Source organism: Passer domesticus, chromosome 11 (genome assembly GCF_036417665.1).
Source record: "Passer domesticus isolate bPasDom1 chromosome 11, bPasDom1.hap1, whole genome shotgun sequence".
NCBI lineage: Eukaryota > Metazoa > Chordata > Aves > Passeriformes > Passeridae > Passer > Passer domesticus.
In genome coordinates this window covers 23,224,617-23,250,594 of record NC_087484.1, presented here as the reverse complement: position 1 = coordinate 23,250,594, position 25,978 = coordinate 23,224,617, and the positions used below count along the sequence as shown (strand labels likewise).

Here is a 25,978-nt window from a genome sequence, read left to right as displayed (position 1 = left end):
CCATTTGCCACCAAAGGCCTTCAGGGCAGCTCCCGGGAGAAGGGCTGGCAGGCTCAGACCGCCTCTATTCCCCCGGGGAGCAGCCCTGGAGGGGGCTGTGCCCCTCAGCTGGCTCTGGCAGGCTCAGACTGCCTCTATTCCCTGGGGAGCAGCCCTGGAGGAGGCTGTGCCCCTCGGCTGGCTCTGGCCGGGCTCTCTGGGGCACGGTGTCACTGCTGAGCCGGGACAGGCCCTGCTGTCCCTGCAGCAGCCGCAGCAGAGCCGGTGGCTGAGGGCCGTGAGCTGCAGGGTGCAGGATCTGGCCCTGAAGTGTGCTGCATACAGAGAGGGATTGTGAATGAAAGACCTTTCAGTGCCCCTTGCCTTCCCCTTCTGGGGGCTCTAGCTGGAGGCAGGGCTGCTGGCACTGCTTACACCATGGAATCACAGCTGGGACAAGCGAGGACTCTATGGGGAGAACACATTTTACTACTCAGAGTGAAAGCCAACTGGAGGCCAAGTAAGTGTATGGGATGTCTCTAGCAAGTGAGAACCTGGATTCACATGGGTGTTAGGAGAAGGACTAACTTATTGAAGAAACTGTTCTCAGGGAACAGGGCTTTTAAAGTGCCTGGATTGGCATTAGGAAGGGTACTCACAGTGGACAAGTGGAAAATTCAGAGCTCTGCTAGAATAATCAGAGCAGATGAAGCAGAGGCTCAGGGTTCTCTTCCTTCTGATGCTCTCTTGAGTCAGCCACCGGCTCTCCTGGGACTGACTGACATATGCCCAGCAAGTTTTGGGGGAGTTTTGGGGGGAATTTATTGTCTAAATGAAGGCAGTGTTGGGGAGTCAGTGCAGCGCAGAGACGAGGAGCAGAAACAGGGAAAGTCCTGCCTTGATTTGCTCCCAAGCAGCCCAGCCTCTCTGGTGGAGCCTCAGCGGGGCTGTTTCTCACACCCACACCTCGCAGTTCTGCATTTGCCTGGCCACAAACAGCCCCGCAGTGAGGGAGTGGGGCCTGCTGGCCGTGAGAGCCATGTGCACCCTGTCACCTCAGCACTGCTCTTAACAAGCCATGTATAATTAGAGAACTCTACGGAGCTTTGCTGCAGGCTGTGAGAACGTTGTTTTGGGGTCTATTCCCAGAGTCACTGATGAGTCGATCTGACCTTGGCAAATCCTAGGTTTGTTTTTTTGTGTCTCATTACTGACAACTTTGAATGCTTATGCTTAATAAGCTTAATAAGGCTGATGCTTAACCTGCCTCAGGTCTGAAGCCACTTGGTGGCTAAGTCCTTTCAGATCCTCAAGGAAATGACTGATGAGTTCAAAGTGTTTGCCCTGAGAGCAGGCAAGGGGAATGTGGCAGGTGCAGAGGGGTCACTGAGCTGTGCCTCAGTGCCACTGTGGGCCACTGATATATTTTTATCACAATTAATGTCAGTGGTGGCAACACGTTCTGAGACCTCACATAGCCTCGTTCATCAGTCAGTTGCATTTCTCTAAACTTTTGACCACATCTAAATGTAAAACAGGAACCAGGCAGTCTGTACACAGCGTCTGCGATCGCTCAGCTCTGATAAACAGTCTAAATATGTCAACACGACACCGATGGGTCTGGAAGATTCTACCCTAATTACTGAAACAAATCTACATACTACAGTGTTTAAAAATGTTTCGCTTCCTCTTTGCCCCTCAATTACTATTGCACAACTTTCCCCAGTGAGAAAACATGAGTTCAAATGGTTTGCTTGCTGACACTGGACGGAAAAACAACCCAAAAAGCACAGATGGAAATGCACAACATTAGCTCTGACCCATCTTTATTGCATTGTTCAGTGGCAGTATTTGTACCTGAAATCACAGAGGTGATGGAAAATCTATTAGGATGAAGCATTGTAATTGATCAGTTCTACCCAAAACTGGTTCTCAATTCCTGAATAATTATCAGCAATCCAGTTCAGATCACAGTTTTTACAAATATCCCGCAGACACCTGTGGCCCAGAATATGTGTGCTTGGGACCCTCAGGTGGGGTAATTTTGCCAAGGAAATTTATGAGAGTAGTTGTGATGCCTTATTGAATGCAAACACAGCCAGTTTGAAGACAGATTAAGAAGACTCTGTGTGTAAAATGCATATCAATATTGTTTTCAGCTAATAGTGATGACAAATCAGGTCACTAGACCCTCTGAAGGCCTCCCCCACAACAGATTCTTGCCAGAAAGCCCTGTCTGTCAGGAAGCTCAAAAGAATTGCTGAAGGCCAGTCTCTTCCTGCCACTCACCCCAGTCTAGGACTGCTGCCCATTCCTTCTGGGGCAGCACACTGCTCCAAACCTCCCAGACCTCAGCGCTCACTGCCCACCCCTCCCACAAGGCCTCAGATGCACTTGGAGTTTAAATACAGACAGTGGAGCCACCTTCACTCTAAAACCAGACTCTGCTCTAGCTGGTCTGAGATGATATGAAAGATGAAGCAGGGGAAGCAAATTGGATGCCTGGGGTCCTTATCTGTGCTTTGTAACTCCGTGATTGCCAGTGCTTAGAGATCTCATGGAGGAAAAGGGAATAGCAGGAAACCCTTTCATGAAACAAATAAAATTCATGACTGTCACAGGTCTTCTGCATCCTGCAAGAAGGGAAACGAGCAATGGGATGCAGAGGGAATAAAAGCAGTAGGAAGAAGAAATTCTTATTTCAGACTGCAGGTCTTGGGAGATACCTGTGCTCAGATGATCCAGTTCTTGTCTCCCTCAGCTCTTTACTGTATTGGGCATGGCTGGTTGCTCCATGGCTCCCCTGTGATAGTTTTCATTAACCCTTCTGTGCTTATACAAGCTTTTTCTGCCCACAGTTCCTGCGCATGGTAGATGCTTGTGCCAGTTTTCTCACCGAAGCGCTCCAGCCAGAGAACTGCGTCGGCATCCTGAGGCTGGCTGACGCCCACTCCCTGCACAGCCTCAAACAACAGGTACAGAACTACATTATCCAGAACTTCACCCAGGTCCTGAACTACGAGGAGTTCCTGGAGCTGCCGGCGGACATCCTGTGCAGCACGCTGAAGAGTGATGAGCTCTGTGTCACGGAGGAGGCGCAGGTGTTCGAAACCGTCATGAACTGGGTCCGTTACAAGGAGTCCGAAAGGTTTTCTCTCCTGCCATACGTGCTGGAGAACGTCCGGCTGCCCCTCTTGGACCCCTGGTATTTTGTAGAGACTGTTGAAGCTGATCAACTCATTAGACAGTGTCCAGATGTCTTTCCTTTGCTCCAAGAAGCAAGAATGTACCATCTGTCAGGCAATGAGGTGAGTAAAACAGGAAGGTATTAGCCGCTCTTTGTAAATGTCTCATGCTTCAGCTCAAAAATCGATTTGAAAGGAGCAGTGCCATGGGGCAGAAAAAGGTAATCACACTGAATTTCCACTAACTGGTGCTACTGAAAAGTCAAAATGGGCCTCAGAATTTATCCTGCTGTCTGAGACAGTTCAGAAGATTTTGGTGGGTTGTTTTAAAACAAAGCGCACAGCTTCCTGTTTATGAACATCTGGGCTTGACCCTTCATACACCCTCTTGCTAAATGAAGACCCCAGGTAGCTTCCCTAGTAAAAAGGCAAATGGTGTTAGCCCTGACACCTCACCCTCTCAGCTATTACTTCAAGACTAAGAAAAGACTAATAATTTTCCCACCAAACTGTGCCACAATCTGTAATGACTCTTTCAAATGTTAATATGTAACATCTTCCCCTGTTACTTATGGGGAAAATGTTTCATAAAGGAAATATTCCTCCTGTGAAGAAGATGGTCTCTTTGCAGAGGAGAGGACTGCTCATCTGCTGTTTGCAGAGGTCCCTGCCCCCAAAGAGACAGATTAATCCTGACACCCAGTCGAGTCCTGTCCTGCCTGCTCAGTGCAGGCTGTGGTGGATGTCCAGTCCTTCCATTGCCTGTCCCCTTTGGAAACTGAGGTATCAGTCACCTCTCCCTGGCCAAAATATGGGGGAGAGGGGAGAGCAACCAAGAGGTCAGATTTCACAACAGGAGCAAAGTTCGTGAGCGTGTGAGGAAACGTGTCCCTCCGCAGTCAGAGTCACAGGAGGGCCTTGTGACCCATCAGGGCGGATGTGTCACCTGTGTCACCTGTGTCACCGGCACGGCCAGGGGGGACAGACCCAGCGCTCTCCGTGCAAGACACTGCTCGGTGAGCTGGGGCGGTCTGTTTGGAGCTCCCTGGGCAAGCCTTGTGCCCTGGGCAGTGCTGTCAGGTGCATGCGGACAGATAAAGGCAGCGCTGCCCCGGGCTGAACACGCATTGCGCTCATCTTCAAAGGGCCAGCCGCAGGAGGCTGCGCTGCCAGCTGCCCTCCCCGGGGCTGACGCCTCGCAAGGGTGCCAGGCAGGTTCAAACAGAGCCCTGGAAGCTGGCAAGTTCTGGGACTCACGTTCTACAAAAATGTGCCTATTCATTTTCTGGACATAGTCAAAATGCAAGATATGTGTCTGTGTAGATAATATCTTTTAATATGGATAAGTTATACCAATTTATAGAAACATGGTAAAAGCAGAAAGAGAGGTAAAACTTTAAGCAAGTTGCCTCCTGACACGGCATTTAACCTGTGGGTCTTGTTTGCAAGCATTTCCTCCCAGGAGAACACAAGTTTCCAAGCACCCCTTGCATTCTTTGCTCCTGGTGAACATCTACCTGGCAAGTGAACTTCTCCAGTGTCCCTGAAACAAAGACCTGGTCAATAAACTGAGCCAACAAGCAGTAAATTAGAGCTAAGCACATTTCAGAGCCTGGTGCTGGCTTTAAATAAGTCTTCTAATTTTGGCTTGAGGTAAGAGCTTACACACAAAGAAACAAATAAAAATAACCCCTCCACAGCTGAGAATTGTTATTGTTCTGACACTAACATATCTCTTCAGGACAAATAATGAGAGCAATTATTTTCTGCTAGCACTAACTGCAGTCTTGCTCTCTCTGAGCTCCCCAAGGCATACACAAACCTTGGGGTCCCCCTACCCTGCCCTCACTCTGTCAACCCAAATAAAACCTGTCCTTTTCAGCTACCTGACGTGCACCCAGCCTTGTCACTACTGCTCACCTGCATAGCTCTTGGTGCCATCCTGGAAATTCCTAAAAGGATCTGAAAGGATCCTAGTAGACAGGCAAAAGCAGCTAAGTTCAGAGTTGGAAAAATCCTGCTGAAAGAAGGATACAGCAATCTCTACTGAATAATTCTAGGATGCTTTTCAGACTTTTAAATTAGAAAGCCTTGGCTAATTGGTTCAGTTGATGTAAGCCTGCTGTGATTTGAAGAACAGGTAATCAAAGAAAAGGTCACCTGGCCTTTCTGTAATCGTAGGTGTAAGTGCCCTGTGTACTCACTCTGTCTCACTTGCATTTAGATTATCACAGAAAGGACCAAGCCCAGGATGCACGAGTTCCAGTCTGAGGTGTTTATGATCATAGGGGGCTGTACAAAAGATGAGAAGTTTGTAGCAGAAGTGACTTGCCTGGATCCTTTGAGGCGAAGCCGTCTGGAAGTCGCAAAATTACCAATCACAGAGCAGGAGCCAGAGAATGAGAATAAAAAATGGGTGGAGTTTGCATGCATTACTCTAAAAAATGAAGTCTACATATCAGGTAAGGAACAAGACATTGACTGGGAGTGCAGGAGGGGAACAAAGCATTCTCACAATTATTTCCAGCTTTTATCGAGACCATGCTTGAGGCAGCTTTAGAAAAATTAAGCACTGCAGGTATTTTAATGCTTTGGCTTTGGACATGCTCCAGAGAGCACTGGATTTGTAAGGACACTGCCTAGCTCTGATCTGAGCACAGGATTCCTTTTCAAACAGCACTGATCTATGTGCATGGGTACTTTTGTGCAGCACCCTAAACAGTGACTGAGGTCACAGAAGGGTTCTTGGGAACAGTTCACCAAACATAAAATGACAAATTGCTTCAGCATCTTCTTGTGACAAGTTCATTTGAAGCTCCACATGCATTAGCAAAATCCTGCCAGAGTCTGAGTCATTTTGCAAAAGTCAGTCAAGAACCTGCAGGGAACTGTCACTGATGTTTGGCTGCTCCCTGAAAGCTGCCACCATAGAGGACTCTAGACCTGCCCACCCACAGTCATTAACTTGGCAGTATAAACTGTCAAAGCCAGATGAAATCGCATGTTCCAGACACCCAGTGTGGGTCTGAACAACTCATGTGCTGATCATCATCCCAAGAGCTTCAGGAGATGTACTTAACTTCCCACACAAATACACTTGAGCTCCACACAGGGTTTGATCCCAGAGCTACTGAGATTTTACTCTGACAATCAAAATGTTAAATCAATCTTGTTGGCCAGTTTGACAGCTGCTTTTGATGGCCTGTCAAAAAACAAGTTGGATGATCTTGTTGTGCTTCCAGAGGAAAAGTGACAGCAAGCTTTTCCTCACTGTGGCTTTAGAGACCATGTTACAGAGCAGGGCCTTCATAGGTAGAATACTTCCTTTCTGCAAAACTGGCCACCAAATTCTGTACTCCATCAAAACAGAAGAGTAGAAAGGAGGAGAGTAGACCAAAGTGTGAATGCTAAAGTGTGAATAGTGGTCCACTGCCTTTATTCAAATATCTTCCATTGTATTCTTTCTTTTGGGAATCCACATATATTTGATACTTCATTCCAATTTAACATTTATTAAACTTTTATCCTGGGATAAGAAATAGATTACTGTTTCCATAACTACAAGTAAAGAAAGTTATTCCTGTCAGTCCACCATAGAGACTTTCTGGCATTAGCCCCTCTGTTAAAAGGTAGCTGTAGAGAGAAGCCTAAGTCAAACATTCCAACTAGGGAATATTCCCCTCACCTTCACACCCTTGAGTTGAGAGGTCTTTTTTCCATTTACTTTCAATTTATTACCCTTCCCTCTTTTTCAAGGCTCTTGCATTCTTTTATTCCTGACATCTTTCCCAATGTCTCTTCTCCACTTTTATTTTATGTTCTATCCAGGCTACCTCCAGGCCAGGTTAACACATTCCCTGTTGTGGTGAGTCTAAGCTGGCTTTCCCTTTGCTTCCATTCTCACAGCTTCTTTTTCTTCCTTCTTTACTTACTTTCATATCTCTGAGTCCCTCTCTCCATTCCCTCATTGCCTTTCCCCTTTTTGCCCTTTGCACACAAATAAAAGGCTGAGTGGACCAAAGCCATTAGCATGTTTTTCTCAGCTAAACCAATTATTGGTGTCTCAATCCTGATTAAATACTGATTCCTCCTGCATGTCCTTCTACTTTTGTTTTCTTTCTTTAGCTCCTCTAATTTTCTTCTACTCTAACTTGACTTTCATTTTTCCTAACTTGATCTCCCATTCCATGTGCTTATTTCCTGCTGTATCTTGGTACAGTCTGGAGTCTTCCCTGCTCCTTTAGCATCTCAAAAATAGGAACGTCCTTTGCACAAGATTATGACTACTGTTAGATCATGATTTCCCCAAAACAGTTTCAATGCTTTGACTGGATAGCCTGAAACACTACATTTGCAGCATAACTAAAAATGACATGAATTATCATTCACCATTCTGATGCTTTTACTAATTTAGGCACAATTTCTCTTCAAATTAGAAAGAATTGTTGTCCAGAGGAAAAACAGAAACAAAATTAACTTCTAGTCCTCTCAAAAATCTCTCCCTGATGTGCAACAAATTCACCCACTGGTCCAGCTCAAGCTACTACATGAGTTTCAGCCTGTGGAGGAAAGCACAAGCTCATGTCAAAGGGAAATTTCAAGGGAGAGTAAAGGGAACACCTGCAGTCTCTCAGCCCCTTTGTAGCCATGAATGCTGCATTCAGGCCCTTTGGCCACTTCAGCTATTTGAGTGCAAAGAAAATTCACCACATACATGTGAAAAATACTAGGACAAAAGCATTACAAACGACTCTTTCTAGCATGCTAATTATCTCCCATTCAATCTGCTGTTTGGCCCAGAGATAGGCTCCATCAGTTTGCAGTGATCTGTCTGCAGTACAGAATACCAATGAAGACAGACATTTTCTCAATGGAATATGGATTCTCTTTTCAGTATATTCACCATCTGCAAATCAGGTTGCAGATGATGGAATAAGCTACTCAGTCTGTAAATGTGGTTTCAGGCTTAACTAGATCTGTTTGTATTACAGATACACCAGAAACTGTAGGCAAACAACAGCTCTTGTTTAAAACACTGCTCCCTGCTTTAGCACAAGCAAAGACCCACTTGCAGGTCAGCTCTAGAATGAGTTTGCAGGGTCTAGTTTTGATCTTCAAGCTATAAATATGAAGCTTACCCAAGTCTGTAGATAAAGAGACCAGAAAGAGAGGCACAAAAATGGGATCGCAGCCATATGGTCCCAGGTTTGAATAGTAAAACTTCCAAGTCCTGCAGGACTGTTTTTGGGAGGAGCACAGTCAGGTCTTTTGCTTTATGATGCAAACCACAGGGCTGGCTGGATCTGCCCTGCACAACCTGGCAGTTTTCCAGTGCAGGCCTGTCTTCAAGGGATTTGGAACTAGCAGCTGCAGCATCCTCCACTACCTTACTTAAATCACATTTGTTTGTTTGTACCTTTGCAGCAGTTCTGCAAAGCCCTGGTGTTGCACAAAAATCTCCTGCATGTCACCTTGCTGTGTGGTTGGTCATGCACTCAGTATTGAAATGAAAGTGGTTGTGGGCTGGTAAAGTGAGGAACGGTGATTTATCTTCACTGAATATTTGGCTGTAGAAATTGTTCAGTGTCCTTCACTATTAAGTAAACTAAATGCAGAAATTGTCTTTTGTAACAGCATTAGTTAACAATCAGTAATAATGATTTACTTTCCATTGTGAGAGAACACACTTAAATTTAGGCATATTGGAGCTTTTAAGTAAATACAAGCTGTGCTATCATATTTACACATCATGTACACTACAGGTGGCAAAGAAACAAAGCACGATGTCTGGAAATACAACGCCTCCATCAACAAATGGATACAAATTGAGTATCTCAACATCGGGCGCTGGAGACATAAAATGGCAGTGTTGGGTGGCAAAGTGTATGTCATTGGGGGCTTTGATGGCATGCAGAGAATCAACAGCATGGAAGCATATGATCCCTTTCATAACTGCTGGTCAGAGGTAAGAGGCTGCACCACGTAACATTTTAATTATTTGGAATATTTTATTTAGAAAATCTTAGGGTTCATGGAAATCTTGGATTCATCGAAATGATCTTGTATAATTCTTTTAAGTATTTCTAGTCTTTAAAAACCCTAAATATTTTTTTCTATAGAAATACATATCCTTTAGAAGGTAAAAATATTCCCAGATTGCCAGCCAATCATTTCCTATGAGAGATCTAATGCCTAACTTTCCTTTTTTTTAGTTGGCTTTTAATGCTAGTAGTCCATAAATCAAGGAGTAAGTATATAGTATACATGAGCCAGAGCACAGGCTGAAAACTACTGCTCTGACACATTTTATATGTATATAAAATGTGTCTACCAAGCTGTGCCTTATATATGGTATGGGTTATACATTAAAGTGAAAGTACAGGTTTGAAGGTAAACAGGATTAAACCCACTCCCCCCCTCCAGTTCTACTCACTGTACTTCAAGCAATGAGAGGAGAGAATTAGGCAGCCAATTAATCCATGACAGTAATGAGATTAGGTATCATAACAGCAGACACAACCCATTGTCTCTAGATTATACAAAGCAATGTGAAGGACTCTAACAATCACAGCTGCAAGTAGCAAGATCGGTACAAACAAATTTCTTGTGCTTTTTTGCAATGTCTGGAAGCATGTAAAGGAGATTTTTGGCATTTCTGAAATTTCCTAGCTTTTGAATTATTGATAAAGTAATTTTAATCTCAGCATTTGAACAGAGCATATTTTTATTAAGGGTTTTTGCAGTCTTAAGAAAAAGCTGAAACATACTTTTCCCTTATCCTTAGAAACATCATCTTCTGAACCTTGCTTAAAAAGGGATGCTGACTTAAAATTCCGCAGGCTCCCTCCCCACGGGGCATCAGTCTGACTGCTTCACGCGGTTACTAATGATCCTTTTTGGTCCCCAGGCTGCTCCCCTGATGGTCAACGTGAGCTCCTTTGCAGCAGCCAGCTACAAGAAGAAGCTGTACGTGATTGGGGGGGGCCCCAACGGGAAGCTGGCCACGGACAAGACGCAGTGCTACGACCCGGCCACCAACGCCTGGAGCCTGAGGGCTGCCATGCCCGTGGAGGCCAAGTGCATCAACGCTGCCAGCTTCAGGGACCACATCTATGTGGTGGGTGAGTGCAGCACCCGTGGCTCGCCTCGTCTGCACCCTGCAGGGCTTGGTCCTGTGCTTCTGTGATCATTTCATCCCCACAGAGATGGCTCTTCCCTTAGCGAGGGGTGGGAATCCAGGATGTTCAAAAACAGTAGGGAAAGGTCACAAAGTCAAAATCCCTGTTAGCATGGCAGCTGTCTTGGAAAGCTGGAGGTAGCTCAGAGGCAGCTTAAAGCCATCCAAAGATGTGTTCATAGTGGCAAGGGCATGATCTCATGGCTACATCATGTCCTCTCCAGGGGCATTACACAACCCACTGCATACAGGATTTATGCAGGGATAAGAGTACTAGGAGGAGGTCAGAGGAGCAGAGCCACTGAGACCCAAAGACCCAGAGCTCTTCACTAGATTGCACTTGAGTTTAATTCAGTCAACCACCAGAACTGGAAGAAAAAATGGAAAAACCAAGATTTTGAGCTGAACTGTGGGGGAAGAGGGAGCCTGCACATATCTCCAGGTGGTACCAGGAAAACCAAAAGAAAAGAAGAACATTTGTTTCCAAAACAGGAGCTCTGAAAAGTTTCCCCTCCCTCTCTCAGCCTTGGTGCAGGGAATTTCAATGTAATCAATATGGTGCTGAGAGCTGGCATAGAGCTGGAGTATTCACCAAATAATTAATGGTGCTCTGGAGGGAGATTTGTAATCTGCATGTGTGTGCACATGTATACACACACACACCCCTTTTGTGTACAAAAACACCTCATGCTTGTCCTCAGCACTGGAGCTGACCTCACCCTGTTTGTACAGGATGACAGAGAGAAGGCACATGACTTATGGGCTAGCTGATATAACTCCTGATAAAATGGACATGATACTCCAGTCACATTCATTCAGCAGCTTTCAGCCAGCAACATCCACTAGTAAATCTCTTGTTTATCTATCTGAGAAACAAGTCTACTCCAATTGGATAGAAATCAGTCCCATCTGAAGTTTAAAAGATAAAAGAGCATTTGGTTACTGCATCCAAAGCAATCAAATGACCCAGACTGATGAATTACCAACTGCCAGGTAAATCACTACAACAACGTCTGTTTTCAGTCTGTTTCAATTAAGTCACCTCTGAATGACTTGATCACCCCTCAGGTGCTGCACTAGTATTGTCAAACTCAGCATCTATTATAAGTACCACAGATAAATACTCACTTTGCTAGCAGGGAGGATGCCAGGCATTGTTGCACCTCATCAATAAGACCATGGCTTCAAGGTTCCCTATCCAGAAGGACAGTGCCAGACTCTTTTCAGAGCTGGCCAGGGACAGGATAAGGAACAATGACCATAACTACAATGTATGAAGTTCCACCTCAGCCTGAGGAAGGACTTCTTTATGTTGAGGGTTGCAGAGCACTGGAACAGCTGCCCAGTGAGGCTGTGGAGTTTCCCTCTTTGGAGGCATTCCAAACCCAAACCTGGATGCATTCCAGTGTAACCTGGTCCAGGTGACCCTGCCTTGGCAGAGGGGCTGGGCTGGATAATCTCCAGAGGTCTCTTCCAACCCTAACAATTCTGTGATTCTGTACAGCAAATACAGAAGACACATTCAGTGCCTGTAAATTTCAGAATAAGAACCATTTAGCTGCTAGTAATCTCAGGAGGGAATATATTTTCATAGCCTTTCATGAGAATTGAGGTATTGATCATTTTTTCAAGAGAAAAGGACACTGCAAGATTGAAAAGGTGCACTAAGAACCTTTACTATGAATCATTAATAACTTCAGTTTTGGGAAACACAGAGAAACTGACGGTCATTCTCTGTTTAACACACCCATAGAGAGATTATTGATTCAGTCTGACAAACTCTAAATAAGGAAGAGTTTTTGAAAGCAGCCAGTTCCAGGAAGAAGGAGGATTGATGGACAGAGGAATGAGTGGAAAAATCCTGTTCTCATTTCTAACAGTGATGGTTTGCCACAGCTGGACCTCCAGCTGTTTAAAAGTGCTGATCTAAGCACTTTTAAACAAAATAGCATTTTTCTGAAGCTGTGTCCTTAGCTGGATCAGCAGGTATGAGAAAGATCTGTTGCTAGGTGCACTGCGGTCACACTGAAGGATCACAGCAGTTTGTTCTGGCCCTAAATTCCACAGCCTTATGAACAATAAGTAGCCTTCTGCAGATCAGGCTTTCAAAACAATAAAGTATTTTGTGACCTTGTTTTTTCTTGGCTTTGGGGCACAAACCATTCTTGCAAATGTCAGGAACAAAGTGGATGGTTGAATTAAAATCCCTTACAGGAACGGCCAGTGCAAACCAATATCCATTTCCTTCCCAGGTGGGGCGATGAAAGCTCTGTACTCCTACAGCCCCCAGGAGGACACATGGTGCCTGGTGACTCAGTTCACCCACGAGAGAGCCAGCTGTGGCATTTCTCCTTGCAACAACAAGCTCTTCATCACCGGCGGCCGAGATGAAAAGAACGAAGTCATTGCAACAGTGCTCTGCTGGGACCCTGAAACCCAGAAGCTGACAGAAGAGTGTGTCCTGCCTCGGGGGGTGTCTCACCACGGCAGCGTTACCCTCAGGAAGTCTTACACGCCCATCCGTAAGATCGTGCCCGGGGCAGTTTCTGTCTGAGCCCGGTGACAGACTGCAGCGAGGATGGGTATGAGCTTCGAGCACCGCCACAGCTCCTCTGGGGGGTATCTGTATATATGCTCGGTCCTTGTGTTTCCTCTGTACATGATATCCTTAAATTATCTTAATTCCTTCCCTCCACAGAAAAACAAAGGGACCAGCTGTAGTTTACTCCTGCCAGCACAGGATCTCGAATCAGGCAAAGAAATGTAGGTGGGAAATTTACTTCCCAGCTATATCTGCCCTGGAATGTGCTTGAACTGGCTCAGTCTGGTCCCAGAGTTTGGTCAACTATTTATTGTGTTGATTTGGATTTGCAATAACTACTAGTGAAAAAAGAGAAGTCGTTTTAGGAATTAAATATTTGTACTTTGGTATGACATAACGTCGTCTTCCAAAGCTGTGGGTTATTTTTCTCCCAGTGTTTGGCACATTAGATTAAGTTTGAACCAGTTTGTTTGTTTGTTTGAAGATTTTTTTTGGTTTTTGAGTTCTGCATGACCAAAATAAATCCATCTCATTTTGCAAACCTTGCTGTCATTCCCAAGAAAGAGACTGCACAGGCTGCAAATGTAAATGAACGCTAATTTGTTTCCACGGCACATTCACTGCGGCTGTTTTCTAAATAAAACAGGCCAAAGCGTAGTTTCCCTTTCCTTTGTTGTGTGTCGGGTGACTGTTGTGCCCGCGAGGCCTTTTCCTCGCCAGGCTCCGTCCGTGCCTCCATCCCCACTGGGTGGCACTGCGCTCCCGGCGTTTCCCGCACGGGGCTGGGCTCCCGGAGCGCAACCGGACAAAACAGTCTGCTGGGCAGAAAAACACTTCCAGGTACTGCTCCCAGGCTGCTTCATGAGACTGTCACATGCTGCACCAGAGGGGGCAAATGTTCACCAGGCCAGGAGGGCCCAAGTCTCAAATCCCAGCATCTGGGTCAGTTGTAGGGAAAGAAAAACAAACATTGAAGAGGTCACGCCCGGGACGCCCTGGGACACTCTTGGCCAAAGACTGGGAACATATTCCCGTCCCTCCTCCCCTGCCTAGTTGCTGGAAAGAGCCAACTCACTATTAAATCAAGACAGAGAAGACAGTGCAAAACAAATCTCTGCAAGCGGAGAGCAGTGACTCCTTCCAGCCTTCCCTCCCTCTCTGTAATGTCTCCTTTTGCCTTATACAGTATTAAAAATAATATTTCTGTCATGCTAGGCTGGGAAAAAGCCACGGGTTCCTGAATTTCACGCTAATGCCTGAGTGCTCAGTGGTGTGGCAGGGCCTGCAGACAGTCCTGGTGCAGGCTGAGCAGGGCAGGCACAGCCCGTGGGGTGGGGGCAGCCCTCCAACAGGTCTGTGTCCTTCCCTCAGAAAGACTGCAAGAAATTTGTTTCTTCTGCAATTTGCCCTATGCCTTGAACTCAGCTCTGTAATTTCAGCCAATCCCCACAATTTCTCACTCTAATTTTCCCACAGGCCTTCCATTTTCAACTACTTTTTAATTGCTTCCCTTCCTTCTTTACATTCCTGTCATTTGCAGGGTCAGCACTTCTCACACTTCCATGCTGGCCCCCTCTCTCCCATCCCACTCTGCTTTTCAGAGGGCATGAAGAAGGACCCCCCAGACAGAATATTTTATTTCAAAAGGTTTTTGTGAAGAACAGTTACCACCTTTGACTTGGCTGGTGGCACTGGCTGGTCTAGAGGGACAGAGAAGGTGGATGAATGGGAGGGTTCTCCCTTTCCTCTTGAGGAGCTGCGTTTTGTATCTTTACCTGTTGGAAAAACTAATTATAGCTGACTAGTTCTTCCTACTGAGAATCCTAAAAACCAGCAGCCCTCAGGAGCTGGTTGCTGATTTTCTCCCTGTAATGTTTGTAGCAAAAAATTGTATTTTTTTTCTTGAGAAAGATAAACCACTGAATTAGAAAAGTTGTCCTAATGGACTTCCTAATACAAATTCTGAACTCCACATCTCAAAGGCAGGAAACAGCCTCTTGTCTGTCCTAAGGTGGTTTCCTAGTCACATGTGCAAACCTTGGGCAATCATAAGCCAAAACAGCCCTCACTGACAAACACAAGACAGCACAACCACAGCTTGGCTCCTTTTCCCTCTCCTAACTCATGAATCGCTCACAAATTCTGACATTTTAATAGCAGTGAGCGAAGAGTTGTGGTTATTTGCCTCTCTGCTTTGTACCTTCTGGATTCATGTTGCAATCCGAAGGACTTGAAGTATACTGAAAAACAAAAACATTCAAATCAGTAGCTTTATGCAGACACCAAAAATCACAAGTGTTGTGAAAATAATGGCAAGAACCAGCAGTGCTGGCCACTCATTGCCAGCAGCGAGGTGGGGGTGGAGACAGGAGACAACAGAAATCAAGTTTCAAAACCTTGCAATTTCCTTTTCCTATCACAGGCTCTTTTTCATCTGCTGTGTCCCCCCCCCCCCGTCCCCCCCCCCCCGGCAGGGAATGACCACAACCACAGTTTCTGCCCAAGGAACACAGAGTATCAGATGTACAAAGCAGTGACCAGGGCAGCACAGAGCCGACTGTCCCTGCAGGAGCTGCCTGAGCTGCCTCGGGCAGCTGGAGCTGCTCCCCAGCACCGACACAGCCCCAGGGCTCTCAGGCTGCCCCCAGTGCAGCCAGGCAATGGCACTTTCCTTCTGCCTCCTTCCTATATTACAGTTCCAGTAGAAATGACACAGCCCATTGATGGAGCAGAAGTAGACACTCCATAGTAATTACTAAAACTGCAGGAGGTTAATTAGTTTTACTGAATAATTACTCAAATGCTTGCAATGAACTCAGATCCAAAGCTGTGCGCTTGTTTACCTGCAAGGAGATCCTCGTATCTCCTGACAGTGAAACCGATCTCATTTGAGGCACAGACCTATCTCTGATGTAATTATGTCTGCAGTGATGTATGGCACAGCCCCAGCCCCTGGAATGCAGGTCTGACTCCCTTCAGTCTGCAGGTTACAGGCAGCAAACTGTGCTTTAAATCCAGCTGGGAGAGGGAAGAGAGCAGAGGTAAATGTTGTGACAGTACTGGCACAAGAAAAGAGGGGAAAAACTGACCAGGAATATATTTAGGCTATAAATTGGAATACCTTTAATGATTCATGCTGTTGCAATTCATTAAAGGATTACTGCCCCCAGCTGCCAAATCACATGTTAAAGCCAACTGCTCTCCATTTCACTTCAAATTAAAATGCAGGGCAGCCAAACTTCTTGACGTCTGAGAAGTTCACTTATGTGACCTGGGAGAGGTCGATTACTGGGTCTGGTAAACAGTCTCAGTTTGAATTTCCAGAGCTTATGTGGAGACATCCTTACAAGGCTGGTGGTCACTACACCCATGAGGTTCTGGAAAATGCAGAAGCCTAACATTCTTTGAGACAAAACCCACGATATTTATGAAAAGTATTGTAGGAACCTAGTGCTTGTGACGTCCTGGTGATGAGCCCTCTGATCCTATTCACAAGAATGGGGAAATCCCAAAGGTAAATGGTTCATGCACATGGTGTGTTTCTTGTATGCACACTATCACCTGCTGCTTTTGTACCAAACAGCACACTAATATTCCATGGGAATAAGTTGTTTACAAACAGTCACTTAAGAAAAATGTACCTATCTATTGTTAAACCATTTTAATGAGAATTAATATGAGCCTGAAATGATCTTTCTTAGAAGACCATCTCCACAGGGCAGTGTTTTGTTTGCCTGGTCCTTGTGATGTCACTGTGGGCAGGCTTTATATGTACATAAACTTCTCAGAGTCACTGAGAGCAAAGTGTGCTCTCTTTCAGTATCCTTCTTTATGTTACCAAAATTCTTGTTGTATCCAGGACATGTATATGTAAGAGAGAGTTACAGAATTGGCAACAGAATCCTGTCCAGATTATACCTTCATAATTGTCAGAGGTCAGCAGGAAGACCAAGTGCTGTTAACTAGCTGTTACACAAAGTCATCTATGGCTCCATATACAATTACTTTACTTTATGCTATTTACACAGTTATCTCAACTTCTTATAATGAACATTTCTAACAGAGGTAAACATGAATGGACCTTGCATGGACAAAACAACCTATGAGTTGTCAGCATCCTTGTTATTGGGAACTGGCATAAAAATTTGGCCCAGGATATGAAAGCCTGGGGATTTTTCCCACATGCAAAGGGGTTCAGCAGGAAGAACCTGGTCCAGTATGCAGACATTTTCCCCATCCTTCCTATGTGTTATGGAAGACCCCTGTTAGAGGTTGAATATAAAGTACTCATAGTTTCAGATATCCATCATACATTCATCTTGGAGAAAACAAAAGCAGCCAGTAAACTGCAACTTCTAGATCCTTTTATTGAAGAGGACTGAGAAGCACAGAACCACGGTTAAAGCAAAGATGCAATATTACATTTCATTCACTTGCCACAATTTTACCTTAGAGATACTTCTCACACAAGAAGTGTCCCTTAGCAGCAAAGCCTCTAAGATGTCCCTGCTCATTCCCCCCATCTCTGAACTGGAATTTGTTACACCCTCAGTTGTGCTGATGCAGCTGTTTTCAGAACATCCTATAAAACAGATCGCTGGGATAATCTCAGTTAAAATGAAAACACCACTTCTCTTTGAAGGGATATTTTTAACCTGCAACCCCAGAAGCAGTTGCATCAGCAAACAGGAGATAGTGGACACTGCAATGTAAGGAGAGTAACAAGCAGTTTGGGAATGGGGAGAGAACATCAGCAGGAACTGCTCGAACTCACTCTGCTGCCAAAAACATTTCATGCAACCAGACACCGATCTCCTCCTGGCTCGCACGTAGTGGAATTCTTCAGATGAGTGTGAAATAGCCAAAAGCCACATTCAGCACTTTCTGTGTATCGCTTTAAGCAAACAGAAGGAGAGAGAGTCTGCACAAGGAAAATACTGCACAGAATGAAATCAAGGACCTTTTTAAAAGTCCAATGTATTTATGCATAAAACATAACAAATTATAAAAATATTATCTTTAGAAATACATAACTCTTTTCTCAAGTCCAAGGGACAGATCAGCAATTTAAATTTCCCACACTGATGTTTATATCTAATGACATTTTGGTTTCTTCAAAGGTCTGATATATGTTTCTCTTTTCTTCTATAGGTAGGTGGCTGATCTGGAAAACATAAAATGCTCTTACAGGATCTCATTTTTCTTGCCCCAATGCACCAACCAGCTCTGCAGTCTCTCTTCCTCACCTTCCCAAGGCTTTGGTGGCAGGTACCCAGCAGTAGCTCTGACATGGTGTAGCTGTAAGCTGAGATCAGGCTGCTGGAGGAGATTTTTGTGAGGCAGAACTGGGAGCTGCCTCGGCAGAGATTCAGAAGTGATGTTCACGCTTAGTCCCGCACCCATGAACCATGGTGTGGGTGCTCCTGTGCCCAGCCTCTCTGCTCCTGCCCTGCTGCCCCAGCTGCTGGGCTCAGCCTTGGCTGAGTCACCTCAGCACAGCCCAGCAGGGACCCAGGGTTTGGGCTGCCCCAGGCTCCTGCAGCACCCACTGGGCTCCGTGGGCACAGCAGGGAGGGAATGCCACCTGCTGCCCCCCATCCTCCCTCCCCAGCAGCACCTCCAGCTCTGTGATGCCTGGCAGTGACATGTGCTGCCCAGCAGACACATCTAAGGTGGCTTCCCATCAGGAGGAGATTTTATCAAAGCATCAGTGTTTTGCAGATTGTCAGATGGAATCCATAAGGCAGTGAATACACCAGCACACTGCACAAGCTGAGCAATGGTGTTCCACCGAGTGCAGCAGTTTCCAGGGGCACCTCTCAGTGCATGTTCTCAAGAACAGGACTTTGGATGCCTAGCTTGCAAGAATATACTGTGTGAAAGAAAGGGTTGTTGTTTTTACAGCACATTTGCTTAAGGATCCTCTGCTGTAGGTGATGCTGTCACGAGACCTGTGGTTATTCCTTTGCTTTGCATTATCTATTTTTAATTTTCTTTTCTCCAGAAAGGCATCTGCAACAGGTGGGTGAAAATGACCTTAATTCAATATCTCTTCCAGAAGGTCCTGCCTTTCACATCAGAACAAAGCTTGGAACTTCATCCAGGGTAGCATTCACTATATTCTCAGCTGTGTTGTGATGAAAGATCTGTGGCCTTTTGGCACAAAGGAGGCAGTGATGAATCCATGTCTTCTTACCATGGATTGATCACTTCCCCACTTCAGAAGCTGGGTGATTTCCATCAGTCTTGCACAATAACAAGGTGAGGACAGCTCCTCTGCTGTGACTGTGCTCTGTGCTGCCTCAGGATGGTGGTGGGGCAGGTGACACCAGGCCAAGCTGCTTCCTCCTGACAATGGATTTGAGAGAGGCTGAGATCTCTCTGTATCGAAGCCCATACAGAAAAGGGAACAGAACTTTAGGAAGAATCATGAGGACATTGCAGACTGTCAGGGAGACCAAGATTCCTCTCTGTAGTCTGACAAAAACATTAACGCACAAGAATGATTCTACAAAAAGGGCCAAGAGTGGAAAGAAGTAAAAAAATAACACGGTGTTGTGCATTACAAATGTTACACTGGCTCTGGAGCAGATGCTCTCCCATATACCGGAGTGTTTGGTTTTAAAATACAGAATAGCATAGCAACAAAATATTACAGACAGGCAGAGAATGATAACTGTAGTAGAAAGCCAGAAACAGAGTTTCACAGCATCAGTCCTGTTCAGAGTTAATATTAGTATTACTGGAACTGAGCACATTTCCAGGACACAGGGCACAAAGCTGTGGGTAGTCCCTAGCACCAAGAAGAAAATCCCAGGGAAAGCTCCGGAACACATCCACAGTAATACAAGGATTTTTTTAGTTCGTGAGGGAGGCAAAATAACAATATAGCGCAAAGGAAACAAAACAGCGATGTACGTGTCCAGGACTATTGCGACAGCTGTGAACAGTCCTCCACAGTAAGCCACTGCCAGCAAAAATAAGAGGAGGACACAAGCCTCCTTTGGGAGGTGTAGGTGTGCTGCATTGAGAGCAGCTGACAGGGTGTAGAACAGCAGGTAGATCAGATCAGAAAGCAGAGCGTTTCCCAGCAGCATGTACCTTGTTTCCTGGCGGATTTTAAACCGAGAGAAAATCACAAACAAGATGGTTGGGATGATGAGGACACCTGCCACGAGGCAGACAACTGGAGAGATTAAGAACATCTTCGTGTTCGTGCCTGGTGGGGTGAGAGACCATTCCTCCAGCAAAAGTAGCAAAGTTGTATCATCCAAATTTGAGGAGCTGTTGAACTCTGTCTCCCTGAGGCGGGTCAGAGATCCATTCGCTCTCCTTACTGAGGCACAGCCGGGCAAGTCCATTTCCTTAGGACTTTGGGAGGATTCTGACTTGGAGAAAGAAGGATCTTCTATGTCGAGTCCTTAGAAAGGCAGAGGATGCAAAAAGCCCATGGAAGCAAAGCGATTTCTGTAGCCAATTCTACCAGTTGTCCTCAAGTACAGAAAGTTCAAACTGGCAAGTGAATTCTGTGGTGCCAAAAGATGGTTTTGCCTAAAAAGGAGATTTTAATTTCTTTCCGCAAAATCTAATGTTTAGAAAAGAGAATGAATCTCTGGGTGGCTTAAAAAAGACCAAATCCCTCAGCTAGCTCTTTGAACAGAAGTGAATGGGTTGATCAGTTTCAGTAATTTGAGTTTTTCTCATCACATTATCAGTCCAATGAGGCAGATGAAATATTAGCCTGATTAAACAAATACGTGATGATATATATCAACATTCCATGTGTACTGATATAGAAGAGTCATAAATGTGATTGGGTAGTTTTGCACCAGTTTGTAGGCAACAACACAATTGATTTGAAGTGATCAATAAAAAAGGCTCTCAATCCTGTTGTAAAATTGTAGCGCAATCACTCTAGTGAATGAAATTATCTTATTTGCAGATGAAAACCATTTTTGGTTCAGTAAATCAATCCATGTTATTCATGAATGATAAACCTTCCCCTGCCTGTTTTCATGTGTGATATACAAATATGGAATTCTCATCTGTTGCAGCCTTCCACTCAATCTGTGCATTATCTGGGCTGAATGACATACACTGTCCCATACCAGCATACCCCAGGGCAGCCTTGGCACTTCCAAGGTCCATTTGGAGACCAAATGGTTCCTGGTTCCAATTGCTTCCTGGTTTCCTGGCCCCCACACTGTTGCTGCTCTGTGCTGCTTTTAATGCCAGATCTCAGTATCAGAGCTGGGGGTGCAATGACAGAATTGTGAAGGATCTGGACTGCAGAGAAGGAATATTTCAAGTTCTTCCAGGCAAGGTGTGATCAAAAAGAAAAGATGATTTATTTTTTAATAGGCTCCCTTAACCCTGGCATTATTATATTCATTTTCTCCCCAATGCTACCAGCACACAGCAGTGCAGCTTGCCTCCACAGGAGCAAGGGCACAGCCCACCAGGCAGAGTCAGAAAGTCCTGCTGTGCCATGGACGTGCTGCCTCAGGGCATGCCAAGTAACCAAGCAGACAGCTCATGAAACTCAGCATCACTCATCAAATCCTGTGCACATTTCATTTCCTGTCACACTGATAGCTGGCACCCAAGGAACTGGATGTTGAGACAGTTGACAGGGTGTGCCATATGGAACAAAAAGATAGAAGGAAAAACGAGTGATAATTTTAAGCACAGCATTTCAGTTGCTATGGTGTCTGGGGTAGGCAAAACAGAAGGTGATTATTTTTGCTTACTCAATCCTGCATCCACTGAAAAGTATGTGAGCAATATTGAGGCAATTATACATTTGGTGTCAGGGTCATGCCCTGCATCTGCAATTGAGTCACGACACAGTTAATACCTTAAACAGACAGTAGCACTCAAAACTGTTGTTGCAAAATGGAAGGGAGGGAATGAAAACTCAGGTGCATAAATCACCTCCAACTATAATTTCAGATCTCTCTTAATAGTGGAGGTGTTTGCTGCCTCCCAGCTCCTGGCACTCCAAGGATGTCCAATTAATGGGCAGACTCTGTAATTTCCATCAAAAATCACAATTTTATTTTCCACCAACTGCTTAGGATTCCATATGAAAAAACAACAGCTCATTGTCACATCAACTGCGCACCTTTGGCTGATAGAAAAATAAATCACAGATTGGTTTGGGTAGGAAGGGAACTTAAAGTTCATCCAATTCTAGATGAGGGACTGAAGGCTCACTCTGTTGACATTCTCATGACAGAGGGAAGGCATCTCATAACTCTCTTGTTCAGCCCACATACAGAGGGTACCACGGAGCCCAGCAGGCAGCACAAGTTCACAGCCCTGCATGTCCTGTGCTCAGTTATTCCTCTGCTCCAGCTGGCAGAGTCAGCCCTATGGCATGAGCTTCTTCAGTTCTACCTGTGCTGCTGGAAAAGCCTTAGCAATGCAGGAGGCCTTCAGTTTTACAAAAATGGACAGCAGCAAATAACTGGAAGAGAGATTCAACCCCTCAGGCCTGGGCAGGTCCAGCCAAAGCCACTCCCCTCAGATTTCCACAGTGGCTTTTAATTGTTTGGTAGAGTTGTGCTAGATTTAGAAATGTGAAAGGTTGGTGTCCTGGCACAGTGATATAACTGAGAACAGGTGGTTCTGAAGAATATCTGTCTGTTGTCTCCTTTAATTTTCTTCACCTTAGGAGGCCTTTCCACATCTGGGCATTTCCAAGGGGCTGGCAGCTCTGAGCACCACTCCTGAGGATTCTGAACTGAGCTCCTTTTGCCATTGCCTCTCAGTGTTCAATAGTTTGTGGTGCCAACCTGAATGATCCTCTAGAAATTTCCTGTAAACCTGGCCTTAATGCTCTGGTTATTGATTTTTTAAATGCTCTCTAGTAAATTTATATTAGGTGGACGCAGTTTTTACGTATCTTGCTGATGCAGACAACACAGTATTAGCAGCCTCTCTTCTGGCTCTTACTCTGGCTCAATACAGTCTGTATTGATTTTCAAGCTGAACCACGCACTGTTAATTACTTTACTCATTTCTGCTTCACTAGGCATCCTGCTGAAAGCTTAGTTAATTATCCCGTGGGTTTGGGAGATCTCAGGTTGCATGCTGAGCACTGTAACTCCTGCAAAGACTGCACTACGTTGTATTCTGTTACTGACTGTAAACAGGCATTGTCAAACTGAGCAGAAAAGGTTAGAAATGTTACTGTCTTACAGCAGCTGGCACACACTTAACTGCATACACACATAGAGAAGCTTTCTACTTCAGAGAGTTTACCTGACTGATTCAGCAAGTCGACAGGTACACTGCTGCTGTGACAGGGAGCAGCAGACTGGAAAGGGAAGCAAACAGAATAATGCTAGGATTTCCCCACCCCTTCATCCTAAGAGAGTGTGTTAGAAGGGGATACCCAGAGGAATGCTCATATTCACCTCTGAGGCTCCCTGGGTGCCATCATGTCACTGTCTCAGTGTGATCAGAGTCTTTGATGTAGCTGCCTATTCCAGCAACTCACACCATGTCCCAGCCTAAAAAATCTACCCTGTGCTGTGGGTCTGCCCCAGAGACTGCAGCTCCTGGCCAGGGGCTTGGGGAGAGTGGGGTAGAAAGGCTGCCTCACACCTCCTCAAACAGAAGTGTTTTGGATGAGACAGTTGGGTCCAACAAATCAATATTTTTACTGGAATGTTGTTTCATGGGTCTATTTCCAGCCATGTTTAATAACAGAGCCTTGGCCTCAGGAGCCTTCAGGTGCTGTCAGAGTTTCTTCAGCTTCCTTCCACGAATGTCCCCCACCCCTTCTAGGCTTATGTAGGGCCAGAAGGCACCTCCCTTGCTGGTGAAGCTTTCCCAGTCATGAACAGCCAAGGCCAGCTCCTCCCAGAAGGGCAGGAAGAGCCAGGTTTCCTGCCTGTATCCATAGTCTCACTCTGGCCAATGAGCTGCTGCTGTCAGTGAAGAAAGTAATCTCAGCAGTTTAACTGTGGTGTTTTTCTGGCTTAGCCTTCCCTTTTTCTTCTTCTTTAAACAGAAAGTCAATTAGAAGACTTTGCTAGACCTTTAAGATTCCCTCTAAACCTTTCTGCAAGCCACAGGGAGAGGTACAACTTGTCCATGCCTCAGCTATCTGTCCCCACGTGGCTCCAGAAGGATTGTTCAGTGCCTTGCTTGTTATTTGCTGTAGATAAGAGACATACACACTGCTCTTGTAACTGTACAAAGTTCACAAATCAGGCAGAGCAATTACTAAAGTTCAGGAAATAAAGAAATGGGTGTGAAAACTAAGCTCAGATTAAAATGCTTTGAAAGGTCAAAGGAACATGGAACAAAAGAAAACAGGGATTAGAAAGTGCTGGTTTGAAGACATTTTAATGAGGCTCCCAAACAAAAGAGGACATGGAGAGAGACTGGGAGGACTCGGCATTAAATCCATACATCACTTTTTCTAATTCCAAATACCATCAAGCCATGGTGATGACAAAGTTAAAATAAATTTTGCTCCAAATCGGCCTTGCAGGTGCAATATTGAGAAATAAGCTGGATGTCAGAAGAACAAAATTCCTAAATATTTGACAAATATTTCAATAAAAATTTAGAGAAGTAACAGTGTAAGTCCCAGACACCTCCTGCTTTCCTGCAGGTCACTGCGTGGCCCTGACTGCTGCGAGCTCCAGCCGGCACAACTCACACATTTTAATTCCACAAGCCTGGCAAGGCAGAGAAAGACAGGTTTTCCTCTTTTATGCTGAAAGGACACACAAACATGTTTGCCTGTGACAAGCTGCAGATGTGACCAGAGATTTATAGCAAACAACTGCTACTTTTCATGGTCATTTATGGACAGACTGACAGGACTCCAAGAGAAGCCATCCTAGACTGTTCCTTTGATTTAATGATCTCTCCTGCCTGCTTATTTCTCATAGCAATGCATCTGTGAAACAGGACAAATAGCCCAGTAAATAAGGCCTATTTGTAAAATATTACTTACTTTCCTGAAGCAGTTTAATTTATAAGGAGAAATCTTGCTTAAATTTTGAACACTATACAACTACACTGGTGCTAACAGAAATCTAAATCCTTTAGATAAAGAACAATAACATCATTCTTATCTGAGTATTTAGCAGCTATTAGAAGAGATTAAACCAATTTTCAGTACCACACAGAGTGATGAGCAGAACTAGAAATACACATCTGAATTTGTGACTCCTTGATTCCTCCTTTAAGACAGGAAAAAGATCCTTGTCCTGAGAGAAAGCTTCTCAAGTGGGGGAGGTACATCCACCAAACTGCTAAGAGCACCCATCCATCTCAGGCTGTCTGTCTTTCTGGTGGTGGCTGGCACCAGAAGTTTTATGTTCCTGTCCTGTCTCACCTGCAATGATCTCCAGCATGGCCTAGGAAGGGCTGCTGCAGGCAGGCAAAAGCAGAAGTTATCTGGCTCCATCTCTGTCTTATTATGTTTTGTCTCATGTAAAAAGCCAGGCAGCACAAGAGAGGTGTAGCATGATAGTTCCTTGAAGGATGGCTTGCTGAGAAGGGATACAGATGGCTGCAGAGTGTTGGGTGCAAGGTAGAATGAAATACCAAACCAGGGATTAGAAAGGGTGGAAGAGACAGGTTGGCACACAGAGGCACCCCAGGCACAGGTGCACAGGCACAGCTCCTCCCTGGCAGCTGGGAAATGCTCACCTGACTGTACAACCTGGGGGCAAAGGCAACACAGGAATCAAGATGGAAGGAAACCCTCAGAAGTGGAGTTGAAATAGAAGAGGGAGGAAAAATGCCATGTGGAAGAAAATCCATGTTATGTGTTCCTATTAATGCCTTTTGATGACAGGCTGTGAATGAATGTCCATGGCACAGAGTAGCACCATCCTGGGCAGGAAGGAGCCTGCTGCCAAAGTCAAGATGCTCCTTCCCAGTTCCCAGCACAGTACCTGGGAATGGCAGTGGTTCCCAGGTGGCAAAGACACTGAAGCAACATTGATTCTCTGCACTACCCGTGTCCACGGGGAGATGCTGACCTTATCTCACACTGATGGAAGCAGGTGCCAGGCACAGCTGCCATATGGCAGAGAGATTAACTGCCAGCATGTGCTGAATAGT

The 25,978-nt window shown here is 45.2% G+C and overlaps 2 protein-coding genes across 8 annotated transcripts in view; one reads left to right on the top strand and one right to left on the bottom strand.

Moving 5' to 3' along the window:
• The window catches only part of KLHL6 (kelch like family member 6), a 37,848-nt gene extending 24,308 nt beyond the window's left edge, over window positions 1-13,540 (top strand). For 6 of the 7 annotated variants that reach the window (XM_064435821.1, XM_064435819.1, XM_064435820.1 and 3 more), the window contains 5 exons: window positions 2,838-3,287; window positions 5,389-5,626; window positions 8,927-9,129; window positions 10,072-10,285; window positions 12,594-13,540. In XM_064435821.1, the coding sequence (XP_064291891.1) occupies window positions 2,838-3,287; window positions 5,389-5,626; window positions 8,927-9,129; window positions 10,072-10,285; window positions 12,594-12,895 (1,407 nt within the window). In that variant the 3' untranslated portion in view covers window positions 12,896-13,540. The remainder of the gene's footprint in view (window positions 1-2,837; window positions 3,288-5,388; window positions 5,627-8,926; window positions 9,130-10,071; window positions 10,286-12,593) is intronic. The other variant, XM_064435825.1, reaches the window with a different exon arrangement.
• A 3,743-nt stretch (window positions 13,541-17,283) lies between these two features.
• GPR148 (G protein-coupled receptor 148) lies at window positions 17,284-20,830 on the bottom strand. Its single transcript, XM_064384943.1, has one exon. It carries the CDS (start codon window positions 20,242-20,244, stop codon window positions 19,186-19,188), a length of 1,059 nt encoding a protein of 352 aa, XP_064241013.1. The 5' UTR covers window positions 20,245-20,830; the 3' UTR covers window positions 17,284-19,185.
• Between the last annotated feature and the right edge of the window lie 5,148 nt (window positions 20,831-25,978).